Raw genomic sequence first — 22,909 nt, forward strand, 5'->3', positions numbered from 1 at the left:
GGCTGTCGTCATAATGGATTCTGGGCACCATCAATTATCACACCTCCTTCTCAACGTCCTCTTGGGTGAGCTTTCTGGATGAAGGAGAGCTGATGTGGACTGGACTTGGCTGGCTCTGGCTGTCATCTGGCACCCCGTAAACTGACTGAGGAGAGCATGAATATTAACATTTCTATGCTTCATTACGAAAGAATAAATACAAAAATAAATAAAAGCTAGTTTCAGTTCTTCTCACCCTTTTCACCCTGTGTGGGTTCTTTTCTCTGCGACACTTTCGGATGTCCATCTCGGTTGTGTTGACGTAGCCTGGCTGTGGAAGATGGGTGGGAGCGCTTCTGAGTTAGATCACTGTGTTGCAATAACAATGCGCTATCATTATGCTCAGTGGTAAAATGCTTATTTATATTCCAGGTGTGCCTGGCTGTGCATTTGGTATCTGGGCAGATCTTTTTAGCAGTGGCGGACTGTCAAGGCCCGCAAAGCCTTCTCTGCCGGCCTAAAAATATCTGAATCATGGACTGATAATTATATTTTGTCCATGAATTTTTGTTAAATAATTAAAATTGTCTTTCAGCTTCCTTTCGTTACTTTTCCCTAGTTGCGCTGCTTCCAGATGTGCGTTTTCGTATTTAAGCATTGAACATTTCAGCCATCATTTGTTACCAGAGTCAGAAATCTATCTAAATCTGGCCGCCTTCAAAATCAGTTATGCGTGCTGTGTCGCATCAAATGTGTCAATCAAACTGTTGCTCTAACCAATCAGATTTCGAGTTGGCAAGCCTTCGAGGTACCAATGCCTTCTTGAAGGCTATGGTCAACATCAGAGTTGCTGCTCTGATCACAAGCCGCTAGTGCCAAAGTCAGAGTTTTCGCAAATTATGATTGGCTAGTCACATCATTGGCAAGTCACTAGCCAGTCATAGTATCACTAGCCGCAAGTGAAGAGCATACTGACCAGAGCTAGCACACTGTATTGGTAGCGAGCTGCATAAGCAAATATATTGTGTTGATTTAAGAGCAGTTTTGTCAACCCACAATGGCTGAAGAAGGAGAAGAAATGGATTTGGTCGGAGATTGACTGTAAAAGCCATTTTCAGGAAGGACTTTTCAAGAAAAAAAAATGAACATCATTAAGAAAGTTGGTCATTTATTTCATGGCTAATGGTACCATCTAATGGACTTGTAGTACACCACATTTGTTTCAGTCTGGATTGATTCAGATGTAGCACTACTGAAGGCCTAGCAATGAAATCCATGGCCCGCCACTGCTTTTTACCAATGTAATATCATAATTAGAAATAACAAAAACAGCATCATGTAACTGTATATTTAATGCAGATTAGAAACTATTTATCTAAATCACACCAAAATGAATAAGGCTTAACCATAAATCGTGTTTAATATGTGTACATCACTATGGATTTTGCTCGTTCTGTGAGGCTCTTACAAGTTTACTTTGACCAATGTTAACAATATTACGCGCAAGCTAGCAGGCTCTCGTGCGCAAGCTAGCTGGCTCCTGTGACATACATTTGGAATCTAAGTAGTTGTTAGCCAGTCACATTGGTCATAATTAGTACGATTATTACTTTTGCCCAGATACCCATATTTCAACATTCAGTTCAACATTTTTTACACAAATTGATACTTCTATCAGCTCTTATGTAAATCCAATCTCAAGTGTTTAAAGAGCTTTCCTAATGGCCCCAATAGGCCGACCTCGCTATCAAGAACTATACCACATTTAAAAACAACAACAACAAAAATGACCTCCGCAATCTGGATAAGAAAGAGATATCTCAGTTCAGTTCCTCACTTTCTCATTTAATTGCTTTTCGGTGTTTCAACTTTTGGGAGTGACTCACCACTGGTCGATGGACATCCCAGAAGGCTCTTTCTTGGCTATCCAGGACTTTCCTGTCTGCCTTGTCCTTCTTTCTGTCAATTCTGAGGAAAATACAAAACAATGTTGTTAGGGTTTAAAAAAAGAGGGGCGGGGGGCACCCCACTCCATTTTACATGTTCTGTTTTGTCATTTCTCCGTTTGTCACAGAAATGGGACAGTGTGGTGTTAACAAAACGAGTTATGTTCCCAAGATTGCATCATCAAAGGCAAACATTTTATGAAACATATTACATGAAATTTTATGAAATATATTGCATGAAACATTTTACGTATGTAACAGACAGATTTCCACAAATAAATGAAAAAAAAATCAATTCAAAAGGCTCAAAACTCTTAAAAGTAAGCCATTATTTTTTACGTATGTCGGTATTCGAAAAATTGAGGTGAATGAAAACGTGGCGTCGGTATTCGAAAAATAGAGCTTGAATGAAAATGCGTTGACACATAATCGTCAAAAGAGGGCAGTGTTGGAAAAATAAACTCAGTCGTGAGTGTATCAGAAATATTTGGCGCTCAGACCAAAAGTGCGGTAGACAAGGACTGTAGCTGAAGTAAGAAAACAAAACATGCTTACTGCTTTTGTTCGCATTTCTATACAGTAATAGCAATCACGCAGTAATTCCTCACATGACTCACTTGACTTGAGCTTCGGCCTGCAAAAAGATGAATTCCCACTTCCTGGCGAATGCCCTCTGCAGTCGGGCAAGGTTCTCCTGCAGGATCGAATCGCACAGTGTGAGGGAAAGATCCATAAGCCCTCAAAACCCACTTGTTTAAAATTGCTTTCAATGTATAGTTCTATCTACTATTTTATTATATATCATTTTACTTATGGTTTTATTGTTATGTGCTTTGTTTTATTGTTCTTATTGTAAAGTGTCCTTGGGTGTTTTGAAAGGCGCTTGAAATAAAATGTATTATAAGATTTGAAGCATTATGTTTTTATTCACATTTATATTGTATTCATTACGAAGTATTATGCTTTATTTCACATTTATCCATTCACTCACATTTAGTCAAGCTTTATTTTCTGCATTCACCATGTCCTAGCTTTAAAGGACAACCAACGTCTCCGGACAAGTTGTGTTTGTAAAATGGCTTCAAATGACTTCTACTGAGCGTATTTTACAAATATTTCACCGCATATAGCTATATTTTACGTTTTAAGACTCACGCTGAATATTCCGGAGGTCTTGTTTTTGAGTTGGTGACTAGTCCTCACCCTACGTCACTGAAGGAACGCCCCTCACCGAGAAAGGACATACCTTGCATCACCTCAATGCATTTTGCGGTACTTTGTTTGGTCTGAAAACTTCGTGTTGATCCGTGTTGATGGCGAAATTAGAAGGAAAACACATAAATAACGTGATGGTGAATTGTTGTGTGTTGCGCCAAGACTGTGTATTTGATGTTCGCTTACAAAACATCCCAGGAGAACATTTTCACGGAGCTTTGTCGCCCTCTTCTGCCTATTTTGGGTACTGTGAGTACTAAAGAGTTTGTCACTACATTTGCAGATGCATCAAAATGACCGGAATAAATTCTTTAATCGATTGCAAACATGTATGCTTTCCTCTTCAAAACTATTTGAATCATATTCATAACTGGATAAGTAACAAGAAAGCATATTTTCCGAATCTGAAGCCATTGTTTTGATTCTCCAGCAAGGCAAGACGTCTTGGGGTGACACCACGAACAAGGGGGCGGGACCTTCTGAAACTAGCCACTTCCGGGTTCAATTTGAAGTAATTTTTGGACACTTTAAGTCATTTTTATTGGTGTTTTGCATTTGACTAAAAATATCATACTGCGTGTTTTGGGTATTTTAAATGCTATAAAACGTTTTTCTGATGTCAGTTAGGAAACAAAAAAGTGATGTCGGTTGTCCTTTAACTTGTTGGAGTCAGATAGTTTCACACTAGCAGACTGCAAATATCCACTGTTTTTTGACCCTCATGGTAAGCTTTGTGCTTTCTCAACAACTGCATGAAATCATCTTGAACCGAGTGAAAAACTGCCCCTGACAAAAATCCTGGACAGAGTGAAAAACCACCACTGATTGGAAGATACTCAATTACGGAGAAATGAAACCTTGCTTTTTGCCGTGAAAGATAACTCCTGATGAGGAAATTCTTACAAACCCGGGAAACTTTGCTTTGACGACACGCATTGTATTCATTAATATTCATGATTATTAGTATTGAAGACTGGGCGCTCGGTTTGGGTGTTGTTGTCTTCTCGTGGCGCCTCGTTGAAACAATACTAGATTGTGTCCATAGGGACCCGGGCGACCCAGATGCATCTGTATTAGATTTAATGTTAGGGAAATAAAACTGAGTGTATTGAAACTACGGCATCCTGGTCATCTCATCTGAATATTGGTAGATTTAATAAATATCTAATAGATGGATGGCTGCATGGCTAGATGTCTAAATAGCTAAATGGCTTGGTAGCTAGGTAGCGAGCTAGCTAGATAGCCAGATAGATAACTCGATAGATAGCTAGCTACATAGCTAGAAAGCTACATATTTCAATCTGAACATGCAAGAAATATTTGGATAAGCATGATGTTGGATATATGAAACTGAAATGATTAATGACTTTTTATCTGTTTAAAAAAATACCCAAATCACTTCAGAATCCAAAGACTTTTAAACATTATTCACAACTGTGTTCTTTGGGATACTAGAGGAAATATCCAATGTTACGTTTGGACAAAACATGAGGAAAACACTGGACAAGAATATCACGCGAATGACCAGATGTTTTTGAAGGAAAACATTCACAAGATCCAGCCTCAATATGCACAGACACTGAAGGCCTTCTGGTGTATGTAAAAAAAAAAGCCCAGTCAGCATCTGTTACCACAGCAGCACATGACCAGGTTACAAATAGAGAAAACACTTGGAATAACATCGTGCGAGTGTTAAACATGGAGCCTAATGAGGCCCGCAGCCATAAAGTGCCCTGGATATGCCCTGTTGTATGATAATACGAATTCTGTGAGATGGTCTGTAATATACAGTAAAGTCTCGTTATATCGATATTCAAGGGAGTCCGAAAAAATATCGACATAACCGGGACTATCGATATATCCGATATCGATATAACGAGACTTTACTGTATATCAAGGAAGAAATAAAAATGTGTTTAACTTGAAGTGTAAACATGAGCGAGCAAATACTTACAGACTCATAATCAGCCAGCTCCAGCCTGGCCTTGTTCTGCATGGTGCGCTTGCACAGGTAGATGGCTGCAGGGACACAGCAATGGGAAGTGGAAAGGGTACAGGAGTTAGTTGGAGATTACAAAACTCGGTCGTGATCTCCACAACAATGCTATGCCGACAGGGGTGGCGGGGGAGAGGGGGTGTCCATTTTTGTAGTTGTCCCAGAAGGTTATAGCGACATGGCCGAATTTGTTCAGGTTTTTCTTTCTGTGCTGATAAAGCGCTGGTCAGACCTCCTGCAATGTTTTTTCCCTTCCATGAGGGGGCAGCCTTTTGTACCGATACCCCCACATGCACCTTATATTACTCCAGACCCATATAACTTAGGAATTAACCTTTTTTTCTGATGAAATAAGAAAGACGAAAGTTTCTTACGCGGTACAGAATGTTTATGTAGTCCTAAAAGTCAATATTCTGTTGGTCCTGGAATTTGACTGACAATGACAAAAACCCTGGCATTGGAGTGGACACATTTTGCACATGTCTGGCAGTGAATGAGTTAAACATCTCAATAGTCAAAGGAAATTAATAATTATGTAAATGTTGATAACTTTACAAGGCCTTGGGACACGCCAGTCATAATCTTAAATCATCAATATATGAATAGTTTTGGGAATGCCACCGATTATATAAGCTAATTATAGATAGCTAAGTAGCTATCTAGGTAGATAGCTATCTAGCTAGATAGCTAACTAACTAGCTAACTAACTAACAACCTAACTGAATAACGAACAAACTAACTAACTAAATACCTAACCAACTAACTAGCCAACAAGTAAACTAAACAACTAACTGTTTAACTAACTAAACAAATAACTAGTTATATAACTGAATGGCTAACTAACTATCTCTGTCTCTATCCATTATTTATTTATTCATTCATTCATTCATGTTTAAAAATGACAGATCTAGTCCATAAAACATGGCAAGACTCAAGCAGCGAGTCCCATTCAAGAGATAACACCATTATGGACCAACTGGAGATGCTGAATGGAGGATTGCTTCTCTCCGAAGTAAAAATGCAGGACAGTCATCCAGCCCAGATGTAAGACAAAGACAATACAATTGCCCGTATTCAAATGTTTCTATTAAGAGTGATTAACAAATTAATGATTTGAAACGTCTCATTTTAATTTTCTTAGAATACAAGTACTCCTGGTACTGGTTTCTATATAGTATATGTACATTATATTGCCCCATCTCAATTATTGTCATTTTCCGATTTACGAAGTGTGACTCACCATAGTCTGTGTTTTCAGGCTCCCAGCAGTTTGAAGGCCAGTAATACGGAGACTGGAAACAGAAGGATACAGCTATGATTGAGTGTTAGAACAAATAATAATAATAATCTGCGATCATATTACTGCTGCATGGATTTTCTTCCCATCTCGCATGTTTTCATTAGTCTGCAAACGCAAGTGAATTCTTTGCTTGATGCGCCGTGTCGTATCTGCGTATCCATATTTAATTATCTCTTGCAACCAATGTTACGCACACACAAGTTCATTCCCAAGTGTGTTAATATTGCATTGCTCCTATCTCGCATGCATTCTTAATAGCAGAGCAGAATTAGAACTTGGTGATATTGAACCGTCCGTTTGGTTTCCGATCTTTCGGCCGCAGATTTTCAAAGAAGGAAAAACGGATGACAATTTGGCTTGTTTTGAGAACGAACGCACAGTTGAAGACGCTTTTTCATCTATGTTTAATCTGTATTTCATCTCTGTAGGAAGAATAGGGGCAGACACCTTAATAGCCAGAAACAGATGCAGATCATTAAATCTCTCCCTGCGTAGCGACGACCGGCAAATAAAGGTTACTCGTACTACTCAGGAATACATTAAAAACAAATATATCTCAAAGCAGCTGCCGTAGGTCAAAACACATTTTATCTGACGCGATGGCTAGAAACAAAGGAGCTCATTTACAGAATTATAGTGGGTCAGCTTTGCACAGTTAACACATTTCCAGACTGCTGCGACAACTAATTCCCACAATAAAGAAAATACATTAAAAAAATAAAGGAGTCTTTTGCAAGGAAATTACCTGTGCTAAACATTTCCAAACAAGTGTGCCCATTTAAATTGGATTAGCCTTTATTAGTCTCGCAGAGGAGAAATTTACATTTCGCAGCAGCAAAGTTATGAAAGGAAGTGTAAAGGAAAGGAAGAAGTATAAAAAATAAATACAGATCTGCTATAAAGGCAGCCACTCTCGCAGCGTCATCTTGAAGTAAAATAAAACAAACAAAAATAATAATGTGACACAACACAAAAAACACAAAGTCATCCAATCTTAAGCACTTTCTACACGTTGTATGAAGCAGTTCTAGATTATAGACGACAGGATCAAGCATCCTTTACACCCGTGGATCAGGGATGTCATGGTATAATGTGCACGTCTACTACAAGCTAAATGTTGAAAGCATACATGAAGCTGTAGCATCCATTGACAAAAATAAAGTGTCTCACATCTCCTGTCCCAAGTAAATCCGCTTCAATTCCAAGCCGTGACAATTCCACAGAATGTCCAACAGCATCAACCTTTCCGCCGAACAAAGCGGGGCTGTAAAAATGCTGCCCATTACAGGTGCAAAAAAAACACAATCGCCCCGGAGCTGTCGAGCCATGAGTCAAATGGCACAGACATTACTCCCAATCAAAAACGGTGCTGGCATATTCGTGCTGCCATAAAGGCGCAACCGCTCAGCAAAATCTACTCCTGGACGAATGTTGTGGCCAATAAGGCTGAAAAAAAAAACCCGTTCCACACGACGCACAACAACACAAAGTGACAAAAGAAAACAAAAACAACACAAAACATGAAGGCTCGTGAGAGCGCTTGCTGACGGTGCCTACTCGGGCGCCATCTTGGACTTCTTACTTACTTAAATGAATGATTGATCAAAATGTCGAAACTTAACCTGAGTTTTGTACACCTTCCCTTCAATCATATGACAACAGACACTTCAAGCAAAGAACTGATGACTACATTTCGAAAAAAAAAAGAAAATAAAAACTGCCAAAGTTAATATAAAGTCGAAATTGGTTTTATTTTGAATGAAATCTTGTACTCAGCATGGTTCCGACTTGATCTTGGTTTAATTCCCTGGTGCTTTCTACTATCTTTGTGACTACAGTAAAGTCTCGTTATATCGATATCGGTTATATCGATAGTACCGCTTATTACGATACTATTTCCATGAATGCAAGGAGAAAATTACATGCGCGCAGGATCGGATATATCGATAGTCCCGGTTATATCGATATTTTTTCCGACTCCCGAGAATATCAATATAACGAGACTTTACTGTACTTGTTTTCCTGTATATGATACCTGTTCGGTCAATTTACGTTTCCACGTTTTCCCACCGAAAGGGATGCCAGAGAGACACACTGATACAACTCAACTCACTCTCGTTATTTATTGTTGATTGAGTTTTGAATACATTGGTTCTTTTTGTTTGGTAGACGAGTAGTGAAGTAGGTCATAAACCTACAAATAGACACACAGAAACACAACATAGAAACACATGATAGGAATGCAACTCATTCACAATCGCCGCGAGAGTGGCTGCCTTTCCAGCAGCTCATGTATTTCGTTTTTCTACTTCCATTCCTTTCATCACTTTGCTGCTGTGAAATGTAAATTTCTCCACTGTGAGACTAATAAAGGCATATCCAATCCAATCCAATCATTTCAATCACTACTTTGACATTATTTTAGTTTAAATCAACAGAAAGGTTGAACGTGGAAATGCAACATGTGGACTCACCGGCGGCGTGTCTCCCTTGGCTAACAAGAGCCACCTGGTTCAGATAGCATTTAACTCCACAGCCACACCCACTCACCGGCTGATCGGATTAACCCTTTCAAGTCTCTACTGCATGTAAAGCCAAGTTTAACATGTGATTTCCTTTTTTACACAATACCTGTCAATGCGAAGCGCTTTGTTGCAGCTTCAACTGTTGTTAAAGTGCTCTATAAATCAATATATGTTGTATTGTAAATCACGCCTCATTCATATTCGGCATGTCAACAACGTGATACACCAACCGTAGTTTGAAATAACCAGCAGCCTAAAAGGTAAGAGATTTTGGTGGACACAATGTGCTGTCCCAGAGACAAAATACAGACATGTCAGCATTTCCCAAAATGGATGCAGCCAAGAGGAGACTATCGCTTCCCTGAGTCACTCGAAATTTCAAAATTGCTGCACCACCCTCGACGGGATGAATCATCAGTTTGGTGAGCATGGTCGCCATTTGCAATGCACAATAAATCCGCTTATCTTGTTATTCCGATGAACGCACGTGGAGATTCGCTCACCTGAAAGCGGTAAAGAGTGCTGTCATCTTTGAGCGACAAGACGTGGTCAGAGATGGGGAAGATGTAACCGTGAGCAGCAATCAGACTTCCCAAGTGGATGGCCTCAGCTATGGAGACAAGGGCATCTTATTAAAAAAAAAAAAAAAACACACACAACAACCAAAAAAACGGAGCACCAGCGTGCTAATGACTCGCACCATGCACATACCTGGATCGTCTACAGAGAGGTTTTTCATCAGCCATTGAACAATGTCCACCCCTGTTCAGAGGGAGAAAATTGCTTTCAACGGGTCACAGCGCCATGTCTGTCACGCGTTGCACAAAGGTTGCAATCTAAAGAGACATTTGCTTTGGTTCCAGGTCACAAACGACCGAAAAACGGCCATTTCAAAGGGCTTCCAGCCAGATGCAATAACTTTAGAAAAAGTCAAGGGTGGAAAAAAAAAGAATTTCCAAACCCGCTAACTTCACATTTTCAATGTCAAGGTGAAATGAGACGGCCTTTGGGGAGCAAAAAATAATAATAATACCAACAATAGGATTCGAGAACATTAATTTGCTCGTTTGGGGGTAAAAACATAAATAAATAAATAAATACATAAATAAACATACAGATACGGAAATAAACATACAGATACATAAATAAACACACAAACAAATAAACAAACTAACAAATAATGAATACGCACACAAACAAGCAAATAAACAAACAAACAAACAAACAACCGAAACAAACAAGCACACCAACAAGCAAATAAATATATAAATAAACAGACAAAAATATAAATGAATAAATATATAAATAAACAGACAGACAAATAAATAAGCACACAAACAAGTAAATAAATATGTATATAAACAGAGAAATACATAAACAAACAAACTAACAATAAATAAATAAATACACAAACAGACAAATAAATACATACATAAATAAATTAATAAATACGCACACAAACAAGCAAATAAATATAGAAATAAACAGACAACTACATTAAAAATAAATATATAAACAAATACATACATACATGAATATATAAATAAACAAAAATACATATGCAAACAAAAAAACAAATATATAATTAAATAAATACATAAGCACGCAAAGAAGAAAATTAATATATAAATAAACAGACAAACACATACATAAATAAACAAAAAAATGAAAAACATAAATAAATAAACAAATAAATACCACTATAAATTAATAAACACACAACTATACAAGGCGGCCCGGTAGTCGAGTGGTTAGCACACCGGCTTCACAGTGCAGAGGTCGCCGGTTCGCGTCCCGGTCCGGCCTCTCTGTGTGGAGTTTGCATGTTCTTCCCGGACCTGCGTGGGTTTTCTCCGGGTCCTCCGGTTTCCTCCCACACTCCAAAAACATGCATGGCAGGCAGATTGACCACTCCAAATTGTCCCTAGGTGTGAGTGTGAGAGTGACTGTTGTATGTCTTTGTGTGCCCTGCGATTGGCTGGCAACCAATTCAGGGTGTCCCCCGCCTCGTGCCCGAAGACAGCTGAGATAGGCTCCAGCAACCCCCGCGACCCTAATGAAGAATAAGCGGCACGGAAAATGAGATGAGATGAGACAACTATACAAACAAACCCACAAACATTTCCAGAAATAAATACACAAATACATAAATAAACAAATAAATAAATAAATAAATATGAGTACAGTATAAAAAATGCATTGCAGTGATTTATCATGTCATCTTTACTCATACTTTTTTATCAGAATCAGAATCATCTTTATTGCCAAGTACGTAGAACACACAAGGAATTTGTTTCCGGTAGAACACGCTGCACTAGTATCATCATCAAAAAATTGCTAAGTGGCACTAAACAGTTCCATTTGGGCTACTGTTGAAAGAGTTCAAAGAGTTCAAAGAGTTAATGGCTTGGGGGAAGAAGCTGTTTAAATGTCTGCTGGACATTTGTGTGATGTAAGAAACTGGCATTTAAACTTCAACACATCATACAAAAAGTGTGCAGGTATTTAAACTCGTCTTCCTGACATTTCAGATTAAAAAAATATTCTCAGGGCAAAGCTGTAGGTGATAACTATCTAAACGTGGAATTGCTTTCTCTGCTTCTAATATTTGCTTCATGCGCTTGTCTGTGGCCGCAATGGGAGATTGGACGGCCGCCGGGTGGAGGAGCGACTCAAAGAGCCAAAGGGACAAAGATGATTCATGGAAGGCACACATGGAAGGATCGGGGTTGTCTACGTAGAAAAAAAAAACAGCAGAAGTCGCAAAGTCGCTGCTTTACTCCGCGACAAGGTCAGCGGCCCACTGCGGGCGCTTTCCTCAGTGACAGCGGCCTGATGAGAAACGACATCGCCAGTTTCCAGCTGTGACAGCAGCAATTGAAAGGAGCCTCCCACTCAAAAAGGTCACATTAGCATGACGTAGCGTTAGCCGCTCGTTCGTTTGTCCAGATTTTTTTTTTTTTTTGCCGCAGGACCGAGGGTGAACGTGTACGTGATGTGTTGTGCTCACCTGATACAACACTGGGGATCTTGGATAGGAAGCTTTTGACAGTACGGATGGCGACACCTCCCGCTTTCTCATCTTGGATTCTTGAGATGATATCCTCAATCTGGAAGGACGTTTGCATGTTATCAGACTGTATGCATTTCATTTGAAATCCATACGGTGTCACTCAAAACAGGTCAACCTTGACCTGTTTTGAGTGACACACATTTATAACAATAATGATTTCATTTATTTATTTATTTATTTATTTATTTATTTATTTATTCCAAGTGTGCCATCATTTGTGTACACCGAAGCTCTTGTTTCAAATGGACTAAAATGGATATTGTATTTGCAGGTGAAGGAAAATAAATAAATAAATAAATAAATAAATAAATAAAACAAAAATAGTTGCAGTGGGAATCTTGCATTGACAGACCGTGAAGGCCTGCAAAGCCTTCTCTGCTGGCCTAAAAATATCTGAATCCTCAACTAATGTTAATTATAGTTTGTCCAAGAATTCTTATTAAATACAGGTAACATCTGACTTACGACCGGCTGGATTTACAACTACATTTTAATTCTACGCGTGGCACTGCAACGCGGTAGCAGGCCTGCAACGTGAACGATTTTGGCCAGCCAGCCAGCATCTCACTCTCGTACAGCAATCGACTGTGTGATGGCACAAGAGGGAGGAGGGGGTTGCGAGTCATTTAGTCTCCGAGTCTCTATTCAACATTTTGAATGGATTTCGACTTACGACCGTTTTGACTAACGACCGTTTGGTCGGAGCAGACCTCGGTCGTAAGTGGGATGTTACCTGTAATTTCAAAATTGTCTTTCAGCTTCCTTTCGTTACCTTTTCCTTGTTGCACTGCTTCCAGACATGCGTTTTCGTATTTAAGCATTTAGCCAATCACATTTCAGTCATCATTTGTTACTAGGGTCAGAATTCTTTTTGGACGCCTTCACAATCAGTTCTGCAGGCCCTGTCGCATCAAATGTGTCGATGAAACTGTTGCTTTAACCAATCAGATTTCGAGTTGGCAACCCAAAAGGGGTACTAGGGCCTTCTTGAAGGCGCTGGTCAACGTCAGAGTATTCGCTAACTATGATTGGCTCATCACTAGCCAATCATAGTTCGCGAAAACTGCCTTGATCACAAGCCGCTAGTGACATTAGCATACTGGCCAGAGCTAGCACACTGTATCGGTAGCCAGCTGCATAATCAAATATATTGTGTTGATTTAATAACGGTTTTGTCAATCCAAAATGGCTGAAGGAGGAGAAGAAATGGATTTCGTTAGAGATTTACTCTTAAAGCCATTTTCAAGATAGACTTTTCAAAAATAAAATCATTAGGAAAGGTCAGTCAGTTATTAATGGTACCCTCTAGTGGACTTGTAGTAAACCACACCACACTTGTTTTCAGTCTGGATTGATTCAGACATAGCACTACTGAAGGCCTAGCGATGAAATCCACGGTCCGTCACTGGAATCTTGAAACTGTGATATTGTACAGGTCATAAGTATCACAAGTATTTGCTTTGAAGTTTGAAGTTATCTTTTCCCTTGACAACATCGACATCACTTTCCGAATCACTTCTACTCACAAGACAATAACACAGCCATATCGCCCTCACGTAATAATGTAACTTAAAGTTGCGGCACGGTGAGGAGAACTCACGACCCGCCTTCGGGTAGTCGCCGTACAAGAAACATCGGGCACAGTTAACGAAAAGAGGCGCTTCCTATCTCTTGGATGTATGCACTTATGGCGGCAGTGGAGGACCTCGGAGAACAGAACATGGCTGCAACTGAGCGATAACGGCTCTTTTGTTCCCCGCTCGAACCATTATCTGAAGGACACTTGTGTATCTCACAAGCGTATATGTAAACACTATTTCACAAATACACGCACACAATCACACACACACACAATCACACACACACACACACACACACACACACACACACACACACACACACACACACACACACACACACACACACACACACACACACACACACACACACACACACACAGGGGTTATCATGATTTACTAGTAGTAGTATGTGTGTATGTATTATTATAATTATTATTATTAATAATAATAATACATTTTATTTCAAGCGCCTTTCAAAACACCCAAGGACACTTTACAATAAAAACAATAAAACTAAGCACATAACAATAAAACCATAAGTAAAATGATACTATATTATTAATACTGATATTACTGATGATACTGATATTATTATTATTATTATAAAAAGCAGGCGCACAATCCCTCGTCTGCGGCTGACTGGATGCAGGGCTTGAAGAGCAGTACGCCGATGCGTATGTGGAACTGTCGCGGCTTGGAATTGAAGCGGATTTACGCGGGACAAGAGCTGTGAGACAATCTCTTTTCGTCAATGGAGGCTCCAGCTTCGTGTTTGCTTTCAACATTTAGCTTGTAGCAGACGTGCACATTTCACCACGACGTCCCTGATTTACTGGTGAAAATGATGCTTTGAGGGTACAGAAAGTGCTTAAAATTGAATGACTGTCTGTGTCTTTTGTTTTGTGTCATATTATTTGTTATTTAGGTTTTCTGTTGTTTTGACTCGCGAGTGGATGCCTTTACAGCAGCTCCTGTATTTTGTTTTTCTACTTCTTCCTTTCTTTTTCTATTACTTTTATCACCGTGCTGGTCAAATAAAGGGCAATCCAATCTAATCTTAAATAAATTACATTGGACACAAACAACCCCTCACAGTCATATTTATTCACTGCCAATGATCGATTTAATCCTCAATTAACCTACCAGGATGTAGACAAAAGATGAACGAGTATTTCATTGACGGTTGATGACATTTTATATACAATGGGACCTTGGTTTACGAACGTAATTGGTTCCCAGACAGACTGTGTAAGGCGAAAAGTGTGTATCCCAAAAATTTATTTCCCATAAGGAACCATTAAAATGAGAATAATCTGTTCCCAGGTCCCCATAAAAATTAATTTTCTACTTTCTAATTTTCTAAGCTTTAAAACTACACAATATACCTTATTTTATGTATAATAAATGAGCTATGGTATTATAATTAAAGAAATAAACTGTGTAATAAAGTTGTTTTATTTACCTTTGTGATGGTCATTAATGGCTTGATGGAATGGAGTGTCCGATTTCCTCAGCATTAAACACTTGATGAGGAACATAGGCTTCTTTCACCATCTTGGGAGTGATCCCTTGTAGGTGCTTTCTCTGTGATAATTTTATCTAGTTCTTCATCAATTGTGATCCGTTTAGCTGGGTTGATAGCTTTTTGCTATTTGTGGAGCCTGATTGATGGGATATTTTAACTGTTTTATTTTCCCACTATTCTCACACTTTTGTTTTAATCTCTGTCGTCTCCCTATCTCTCTGTCTGCCTGTCTCACCCACTGCTGCGTTCTTGACCAATCACGTGGCTTTAACTGAAGGCCGGGGGCGGGGAATAGAGGACAACAAGAGTGGCCACCATTTTCTTGTTAGGAGAACGGGCTTGTTCGCGAACGACACATCACTCATTGTGGCAGCTCCGTGTGTATCCCGAAAAATAGTTTGTATGCCAAGGTAAAATTTTCATCAATGTAACGTTCGTAAACCAAAAAGTTCGTAAGCCAAGGAGTTCGTAAACCAAGGTTTCACTGTATGTTGATGCAATGGTTCAAAGGATGTTATCATGATCAACATATATTGAAATCTCAGTTTTGGCTGACAAGGACTATGTGATGAGTCATATTTGGATTCCAGTTGCTCAAAGTAAATATTCTACGTCATACAATTTCATTGTACTGTGCAATGTTGCTACAAAGCAGAGTGGCTCTCTTTTGCTTCAGGTTAATGGTGCACCTGCGCCAGCTGACAATGGAGACATGCCTTTGACTCTCTCACAGGACAATGCAGGGTGGAAGGTGATTGTCAGAAAATATTTTTGACCATTTTTTAAAATGTTTTTGGTTAAAAACACAATTTCTTCAAGTGATTTATAATGACTGCCTATTTAAATTTGTATTTTCAGTATTTGTGGGACGGCCTGGTTTCTAATTCCCATGAATAGTAATGGTTCACTATAGTTTGCATTAAGGCGATACAAATCCTTCCCGCTGGAGCTCTGATCGAGCCTGTTTTCTATATTTCCCTGCTCCAACATACTTAAAGGACAACCGACGCCTCCGGACAAGTTGTGTCCACAATTTGCACAATCACTTGAAATGACTTCTACTGAGCGTATTTTACAACGATTCCACCGCATATAGCTATATTTTACGTTTTAAGACTCGCGCTGAATATTCAGGAAGTCTTGTTTTCGAGTTGATGACGATGCCTGACGTGACGTCACGTCTGGAACGCCCATGACCGAAAAAGCGACACACAATGCATTTTGAGTACTTTGTTTGGTCTGAAAACTTCATGTTGATCCGTGTTGATGTAGAAATTAGAAGGAAAAAGACATAAATAATGTGATGGTGAATCATTGTGTGTTGCACCAAGACTACTATTTGATACTAGTTGACACAAATTCCCAGCAGACAAATCAGACCATTTCCAACGGAGCTTGGGCGCCATCTAGTGCATTTTCTGGGACGTTACATCGGAGTCCTGACGGCTCGAATTGATACGGGAGGACTTCTTTAATCGATTGCAAACATTCATGCTTTCCTCTTCAGAACTATTTGAATCATATTCATAACTGGATGAGTAACAAGAAAGCATCTTCTCCGAATCTGAAGCTATTGTTTTGATTCTCGAGCAAGGGGGCGGGACCTGCTGAAACTGAATCTGTCTTAGGTCATTTTGAAGTAGTTTTTGGACACTAAGTCATTTGTATTGGTGCTTTGCATTTGACAAAAAATATCAGCCTGCGTGTTTTGGGTATTTTAGATGCTATAAAACGTTTTTCTGATGTCAGTTAGGAAACAAAAAAATGATGGTCGTTGTCCTTTACAAGATAAAGTAGGTTAGATAGGGGCTCACAAGGAAAATGACTTCAAATACATGTCGTCAATCAATACATTTCTATCAGTTTGCAAAAAATGGCCCAATTTCTCATCTAATATCCGTTCAGAATGATTTCAAACAAATGGGCCTTTCTGATTGTTTTAATAATTCATATTTGGCAGCATTGAACACTTTAGAGGGACCTCAGAATTGAGCCAACAAACATATTAAACACATTCTTCCATCAAGTACTGGAAAAGCATGATGTGCCTTGTGTCTTCAATTTAGTGGCAATTTTTCAATGTTGTCATGCCATTTCTTTACTTTCTTTCTGTTCACACCCCCCGAAGTGCCATTTTGACCTCTGAGACATATCGGGTGAATAATGAATGTGTTCCAGCTGGTGTGTGATGCACAGCGGGGTGAGGTGAGAATAAATACCCCCCTCCTTAAACATGACTCCTACACACACACACATATGCATGTTTGTATGTCTTCTGGGGACCACACACACATATACACACACAGCTCTATTGCCAAATCATGATGAATCTGACAGTGGGTGCAGAGGAAAGCTCAACACGTCAGACTGAAACCTTTGAGACATGTAGGAGGGAACATGTGAGAGGGTTCCAGGTGCATCATCATGACGCACTGTACATACATATCAAATCTTGGCCATTTGTGAGGTAACTACGTGTTGATTGCATCCCACAAACAAATTGCCATCGCCACCGGAACAACCAGTTAAACGAAGACTCTTCTTGTCCACAATCTATCCATGTTAAGTTTCAGAAATCATAAACCGGGAGATTTTCGTACTCGCGACTCGGTGGTGCATGTTAAAATAATGTGAGCTTTACAGAAGTGTAAATTAAAAGGAAATAAAACACAAAAATGCTTTCATTGTTTATGTATACATTCAATCAGTATAAAATGTATTTTGTTTTTTATATTTTCTTTTGTTTCACCTTACAAATGAACTGTCTGTATTGTATTGTCAATAGTTGCTTTATAAAGTGAGCATTGTGAGTATTTTGGTCAAAATCGAGAGTCTCCGGACCAAATTGTGAGACTTGGCTTGTATGACAATCAAATCCTGCTACTAAAATACAGTACAGTGAGACCTCAACTTACGAACTTAATTGGTTCCCAGACAGAGTGTGTAAGGTGAAAAGTGTGTCTCAAAAAAAAGTTCCCATAGGAAACCATTAAAATGGGAATAATCCGTTCCCGGGTTTCCATAAAATATACTTTTCAACTAAATAAGCCTTAAAACTACATACAACATACCTTGGTCTATGTATAATAAATGTGCTATTGTATTGTAATGAAAGAAATACACTGCATTGTATCATAAAGTCACTTTATTTACATTTGTGATGGTCATTTATGGCTTGATGGAATGGCGTTGGAAGTCGAAGGTCCAAGGAAATTGCATGACGACTGTGATTAAAGAAATAAACTGTGCTGTAAAATAAAGTTTTATTTACCTTTTTGATGGTCGTTGATGGCTTATGGAAGGGGAGTCACCTTCCATAAGGACTGTTGGTACTGTTCGGTCGTGTGCTTCCGCCGAAGATCACTCCGCCAGCCGTGGTGGGTGTGTATTATGAAAATAGTGCTTATTATAAGGTTTAATTTTCATAAATTTGACGTTTGTAAGACGAAAACTTTGAAAGTTAAGGTGTTTGTTAGTTGAGGTCTCACTGTACTGTACTTGGAAGAACAGTGAATCGAAATGTATGCCACCTCGCGGTGAACTAATAGAATGAAAGGACTCTAACTTTAAAAACGTACATGTTGAAGCATGGGCACTACGGTGTTTCAGAGAGACCATTTTGCTATCGTACTACACATTTTTATCAGTAGAGACAGCAAAATGTAACCCATGCGGCTACTAGTAAACTTCAAGAGAATAAGTACAGTGATACTGCAGCTTACGAACGCTTTAGGTCAGGAACTTTTCGCCTCAGGAACATTCAATTTGTGAGCATATAGTCTCGGCTGACGAACTAGGATTTGGCGAATCAACCAAACCACACAGCGCCATGGTAGATGGCAGACTAGTTTTCGGCGGATGAACACCAAAACACACGGTCAAACAATGCCACAGTGGCTGGCGGACTAGTTTTCGTCACCTCCTTTCTTTGGATGCAGACATGGTTTGTTATCAAGTGGAATACATTTGCTATTACGGGACCGAAAAAGCCCTCACCACAGGCTAGTGTTAAGCCCAAGAGGACACAAAAGAAAAACTGTCGAACAGAAGAAGGAGATCATCGCAAAACACGAACGAGATGTGTGTTTGCGTGACTTAGCGTCCCAATACCAGTATGCTAAGTCGACCATTGCTACTTGTAGCTATGGGTGTTTCTGTGTTATCCAAGCAACAGGAAAATCAATATAAGAGGTTGAAAAACTTCTGTTTATTTGGATTAACGAAAAGCAGGGGACATTGTGAGTGAGGGTATTATCACCGAGAAAGCACGCCAACTTCACTTATATCAAGAAGCAACTACATCAATGACCATCACAAAGGTAAACCAAATGACTTTATTATATAGTACAGTTTATTTCTTTAATTACAATACAATAGCATATTTACTATACATGAAATAAGGTATATTTTGTGTATTTTTAAGGCTTATTTAGGGGAAAATTATGTTTTATCAAACTTGGGAACGGATTATTCTCATTTTTAATGGTTTCTTATGGGAAATGAATGTCCGGCGGAAGAACTTTTTGCCTTACACACACTTTCTTGGAACCAATTAAGTTCATGAGCTGAGGTATCACTGTACTTCCACAGTTTAAGTTACACATAATGTATACACCATAAGTATTCAAAATTGTGAATTACTTCATTGACAAAGTTTGACTCCTTCGGCTATCTGTATCACAAAAATGGAAGCGAAAAAAAGGCAGCACTCTGTAATGTAATTTGCCATTACTTCGCCTACAATAATTTTTATATTTTACGTTGATGTGAAAAACATCGTTATGAATACCGAAAAAATGTTTTTGAAAGAATGAACATTGAATAATCATTTTCTTTGTTCCACATGGTCACTTTAATACTCAACAGTGGAGTGAATGGCTTTCATTATAATCCCTGTAATCATTTGTCCCAATGATTTGATTGTAAAATCACTGAAGTTAATGGAGTGCATGCAGCTAACAAACAACAAATCCCTCAAATGCAAATGATGGTTTGAGTCCTTTGTTGATAAAATGGACACACAAGCCAAGTGACAAAATTTGCACTTGCTACACAACAACAAGGCTATCCAATTGAGAATTATTATTATATGTTTGTATTTGTTTTTTTAACGTGTTTTTTTTAACGTATGTGAGAAAGCTCAACAGATTTGGAAAACCAAAATATCCCTCAACCATGGCATCATTCAAGGGAATTTGTTGAGGCAGAATGTTTAAAATATTTGTGATGGAGTTTCAATTGCCAAACCATGAGCTGCTAGTGTAAAAAATTCTGTAATCTGAAAAAAATATTATTAAGGGTTTGTTATTTCAGAATGGTAGTAACGCTATAGCAACACTTTTTGCTAGCATTGGATTGGATTCACCTTTATTAGTCTCGCAGTGGAGAAATGTACATTTTACAGCGGCAAAGTGATGAAAGTAAGAGGAAAAAAAGGGAAGAAGTCGAAAAACAAAATACAGGAGCTGCTGTAAAGGAAGCCACTTTTGCGGCGCCATCTTGCAGTCAAAACAACAACCACAAAAATAAATAACAAATAATGTGACACAACACAAAAGACATAGACGATCATTCAATCTTAAGCACTTCCTACACCATCTTTGTGGTGGGATGTTGTTCCTCAGGGTTGTGCAAAATTGCCGAGAGACACTATACAGTTATACAGTGATACCTCAGTTTACGAACGCTTTAGCTAACAAACTTTTCACCTTACGAACATTAAATTTGCGAGAATGTAATATTGGCATACATACTAGTTTTTGGGAAACACACGGAGCGCCACAATGGCTGGCGGACTAGTTTTTGGCGGAAGAACACCAAACCACATGGCTGAACAGCACGACCGTGGCTGCCGGACTACTTTTCCACACCCACTTTCATTGAGTGCACTCAGTGTAGATGTGGTTTGTTATGGTGTGGATACTTTTGCTTTTTTGGGACAGAAAAAGCCACCCACCACAGGCTAGTGTTAAGCCGAACAGGACACAAAAGAAAATTACGGTCGAGTAGAAGAAGGAGATAATCGGAAAAAAAACAACGGAACAAGATGTGCGTTTGTGTGAATTAGCGTCCCAGTACCAGTATGCTAAGTCGACCATTGCTACGTGTGGCTAAGGATGTTTCTGTGTTGTCTAAGCAACGGTCTCAGGCAGTAGAAGAGGTAGTATTTCGTAGAAAATCATGTTTTATGGGGACCTGGAAACGGATTATTCTCATTCTTAATGGTTTCCTATTTGCAAATTAATGTTTGGAAGACACATTTTTCGCCTTACACACACTTTCTGGGAACCAATTAAGTTCGTAAACTGAGGTATCACTGTATTTGGGTGACTGTGAAGAGAGTAAATGGCTAAGGGGGAAGAAGCTGTTTAAATGACCGCTGGATTTGGTGCGCATGAATTGGTAACGCCTGCCTGAGGGGAGTAGCTGGAAAAGGTGGTGGGCAGGGTGCGCAGGGTCCATTAGGATTTTCCATGCTCTTGTCTTTGAACCAATCACTTGTAAATGTTGAATCGGCAAGTGTTAAGGACACCTTGTCTGGGCCAAGAATGCCCCCCCTGACCCCCAACGAGGAACACTCAGAAGGACGACTATTTATGTGTGTGTATAGTAACTGTGATAAGATGAACCAAGCAATTAAAAGCCTGTCAGCTTCCAGCTCCGGCAGGGGCGGCTGTCTGGGTCTGGCCTGACTAAACCGTTGTAGATAAAGCTTGGTGTATCGTCATTGTCAACATATTTCCATATAAGGAAGAAAAGGGAAAAAAGCTCAAGTGGTGAGCAACTAGGTGTCTTTGAAGGTGTCGGACGTTTCACTTCTTATCCAAGAAACTTCGTCAACAAACTAAGGTCTTACTGGTAGTATCGGACTCCCTTGAATATCGATATAACGAGACTTTACTGTATATATATATATATATATATATATATATATATATATATATATATATATATATATATATATATATATATATATATATATATATATATATATATATCCCTACTGTCCAGACATGGCGGTGCCTGCTCTCAGGTTGGGGGGAGCAGAGGAATACTCCCTGCGGCTCCACTGATTGTTTCTATTGTCCTGACTAATGGCTGGCCTGATTGCCCCACTTGCTCTGGTATCACCTCATCATATTACTAATCCAATGTTGCCTAAGCAGGCTGTTGTATAAACGATCCAAATTGAACCTCACACCACCATATCGGTTTAGTGAAAGATTTAGCTGTTTTATGAAAATCGCTTCTTTTACTCCCCTTTCGAACCATCTATGTTCTTTCGCTAAGATTTTAACGTCGTTGTCGTCAAATGAGTGGTTGCTAGCTTTTAGGTGCATATGTACTGCCGATTGAGGCCCACTACTATTATCCCTGCAATGTTGATAAATTCTTTTTTTGAGAATTTGTGCAGTCTCCCCAATGTATTGCTCTTTACAATATATAGGGCCGATACTACCAGTAAGACTTTAGTTCGCTGAAGAAGCATCTTGGATAAGAGGCGATACGTCCGACACCTTCAAAGAAGTGAAGATGACGACTAAAGAAACCTTTTCATTGATAGTTCACAGCGGAATGCTAAAACGCAAGACCAGCTAATCCACGGTGGCGCATGGAGTCACCTTGCCGCTGACGAGACTCAAGGAGGCCAGGAAAAGATGCTCTCCCCGCTTGTAATTGTCTGTTGTTAGCTACTCCATATGTTGCTAAGGGCTTGAGTGGAGTAAAAACAGGAGTTCGCACCGATAGTCCACTCAGAGACAAAGTGCC

General features: G+C 39.2%; 1 protein-coding gene across 3 annotated transcripts in view; it reads right to left on the minus strand.

Moving 5' to 3' along the window:
- Nucleotides 1–22,909, minus strand: part of LOC148893538 (regulator of G protein signaling 6-like) — a 56,551-nt gene that overhangs the window by 7,890 nt on the left and 25,752 nt on the right. For all 3 annotated transcript variants that reach the window (XM_089004036.1, XM_089004034.1, XM_089004035.1), the window contains exons 3-11: nucleotides 11,972–12,071; nucleotides 9,673–9,723; nucleotides 9,465–9,571; nucleotides 6,377–6,428; nucleotides 5,095–5,159; nucleotides 2,543–2,619; nucleotides 1,866–1,947; nucleotides 236–310; nucleotides 44–145 (exon numbers count right to left, since the gene is read on the minus strand). In XM_089004036.1, coding sequence (XP_088860162.1) covers nucleotides 44–145; nucleotides 236–310; nucleotides 1,866–1,947; nucleotides 2,543–2,619; nucleotides 5,095–5,159; nucleotides 6,377–6,428; nucleotides 9,465–9,571; nucleotides 9,673–9,723; nucleotides 11,972–12,071 — 711 coding nt within the window. The remainder of the gene's footprint in view (nucleotides 1–43; nucleotides 146–235; nucleotides 311–1,865; nucleotides 1,948–2,542; nucleotides 2,620–5,094; nucleotides 5,160–6,376; nucleotides 6,429–9,464; nucleotides 9,572–9,672; nucleotides 9,724–11,971; nucleotides 12,072–22,909) is intronic.

This window comes from Hippocampus bargibanti, linkage group LG09 (assembly GCF_051943395.1).
Source record: "Hippocampus bargibanti isolate YZ-2025 linkage group LG09, ASM5194339v1, whole genome shotgun sequence".
NCBI lineage: Eukaryota > Metazoa > Chordata > Actinopteri > Syngnathiformes > Syngnathidae > Hippocampus > Hippocampus bargibanti.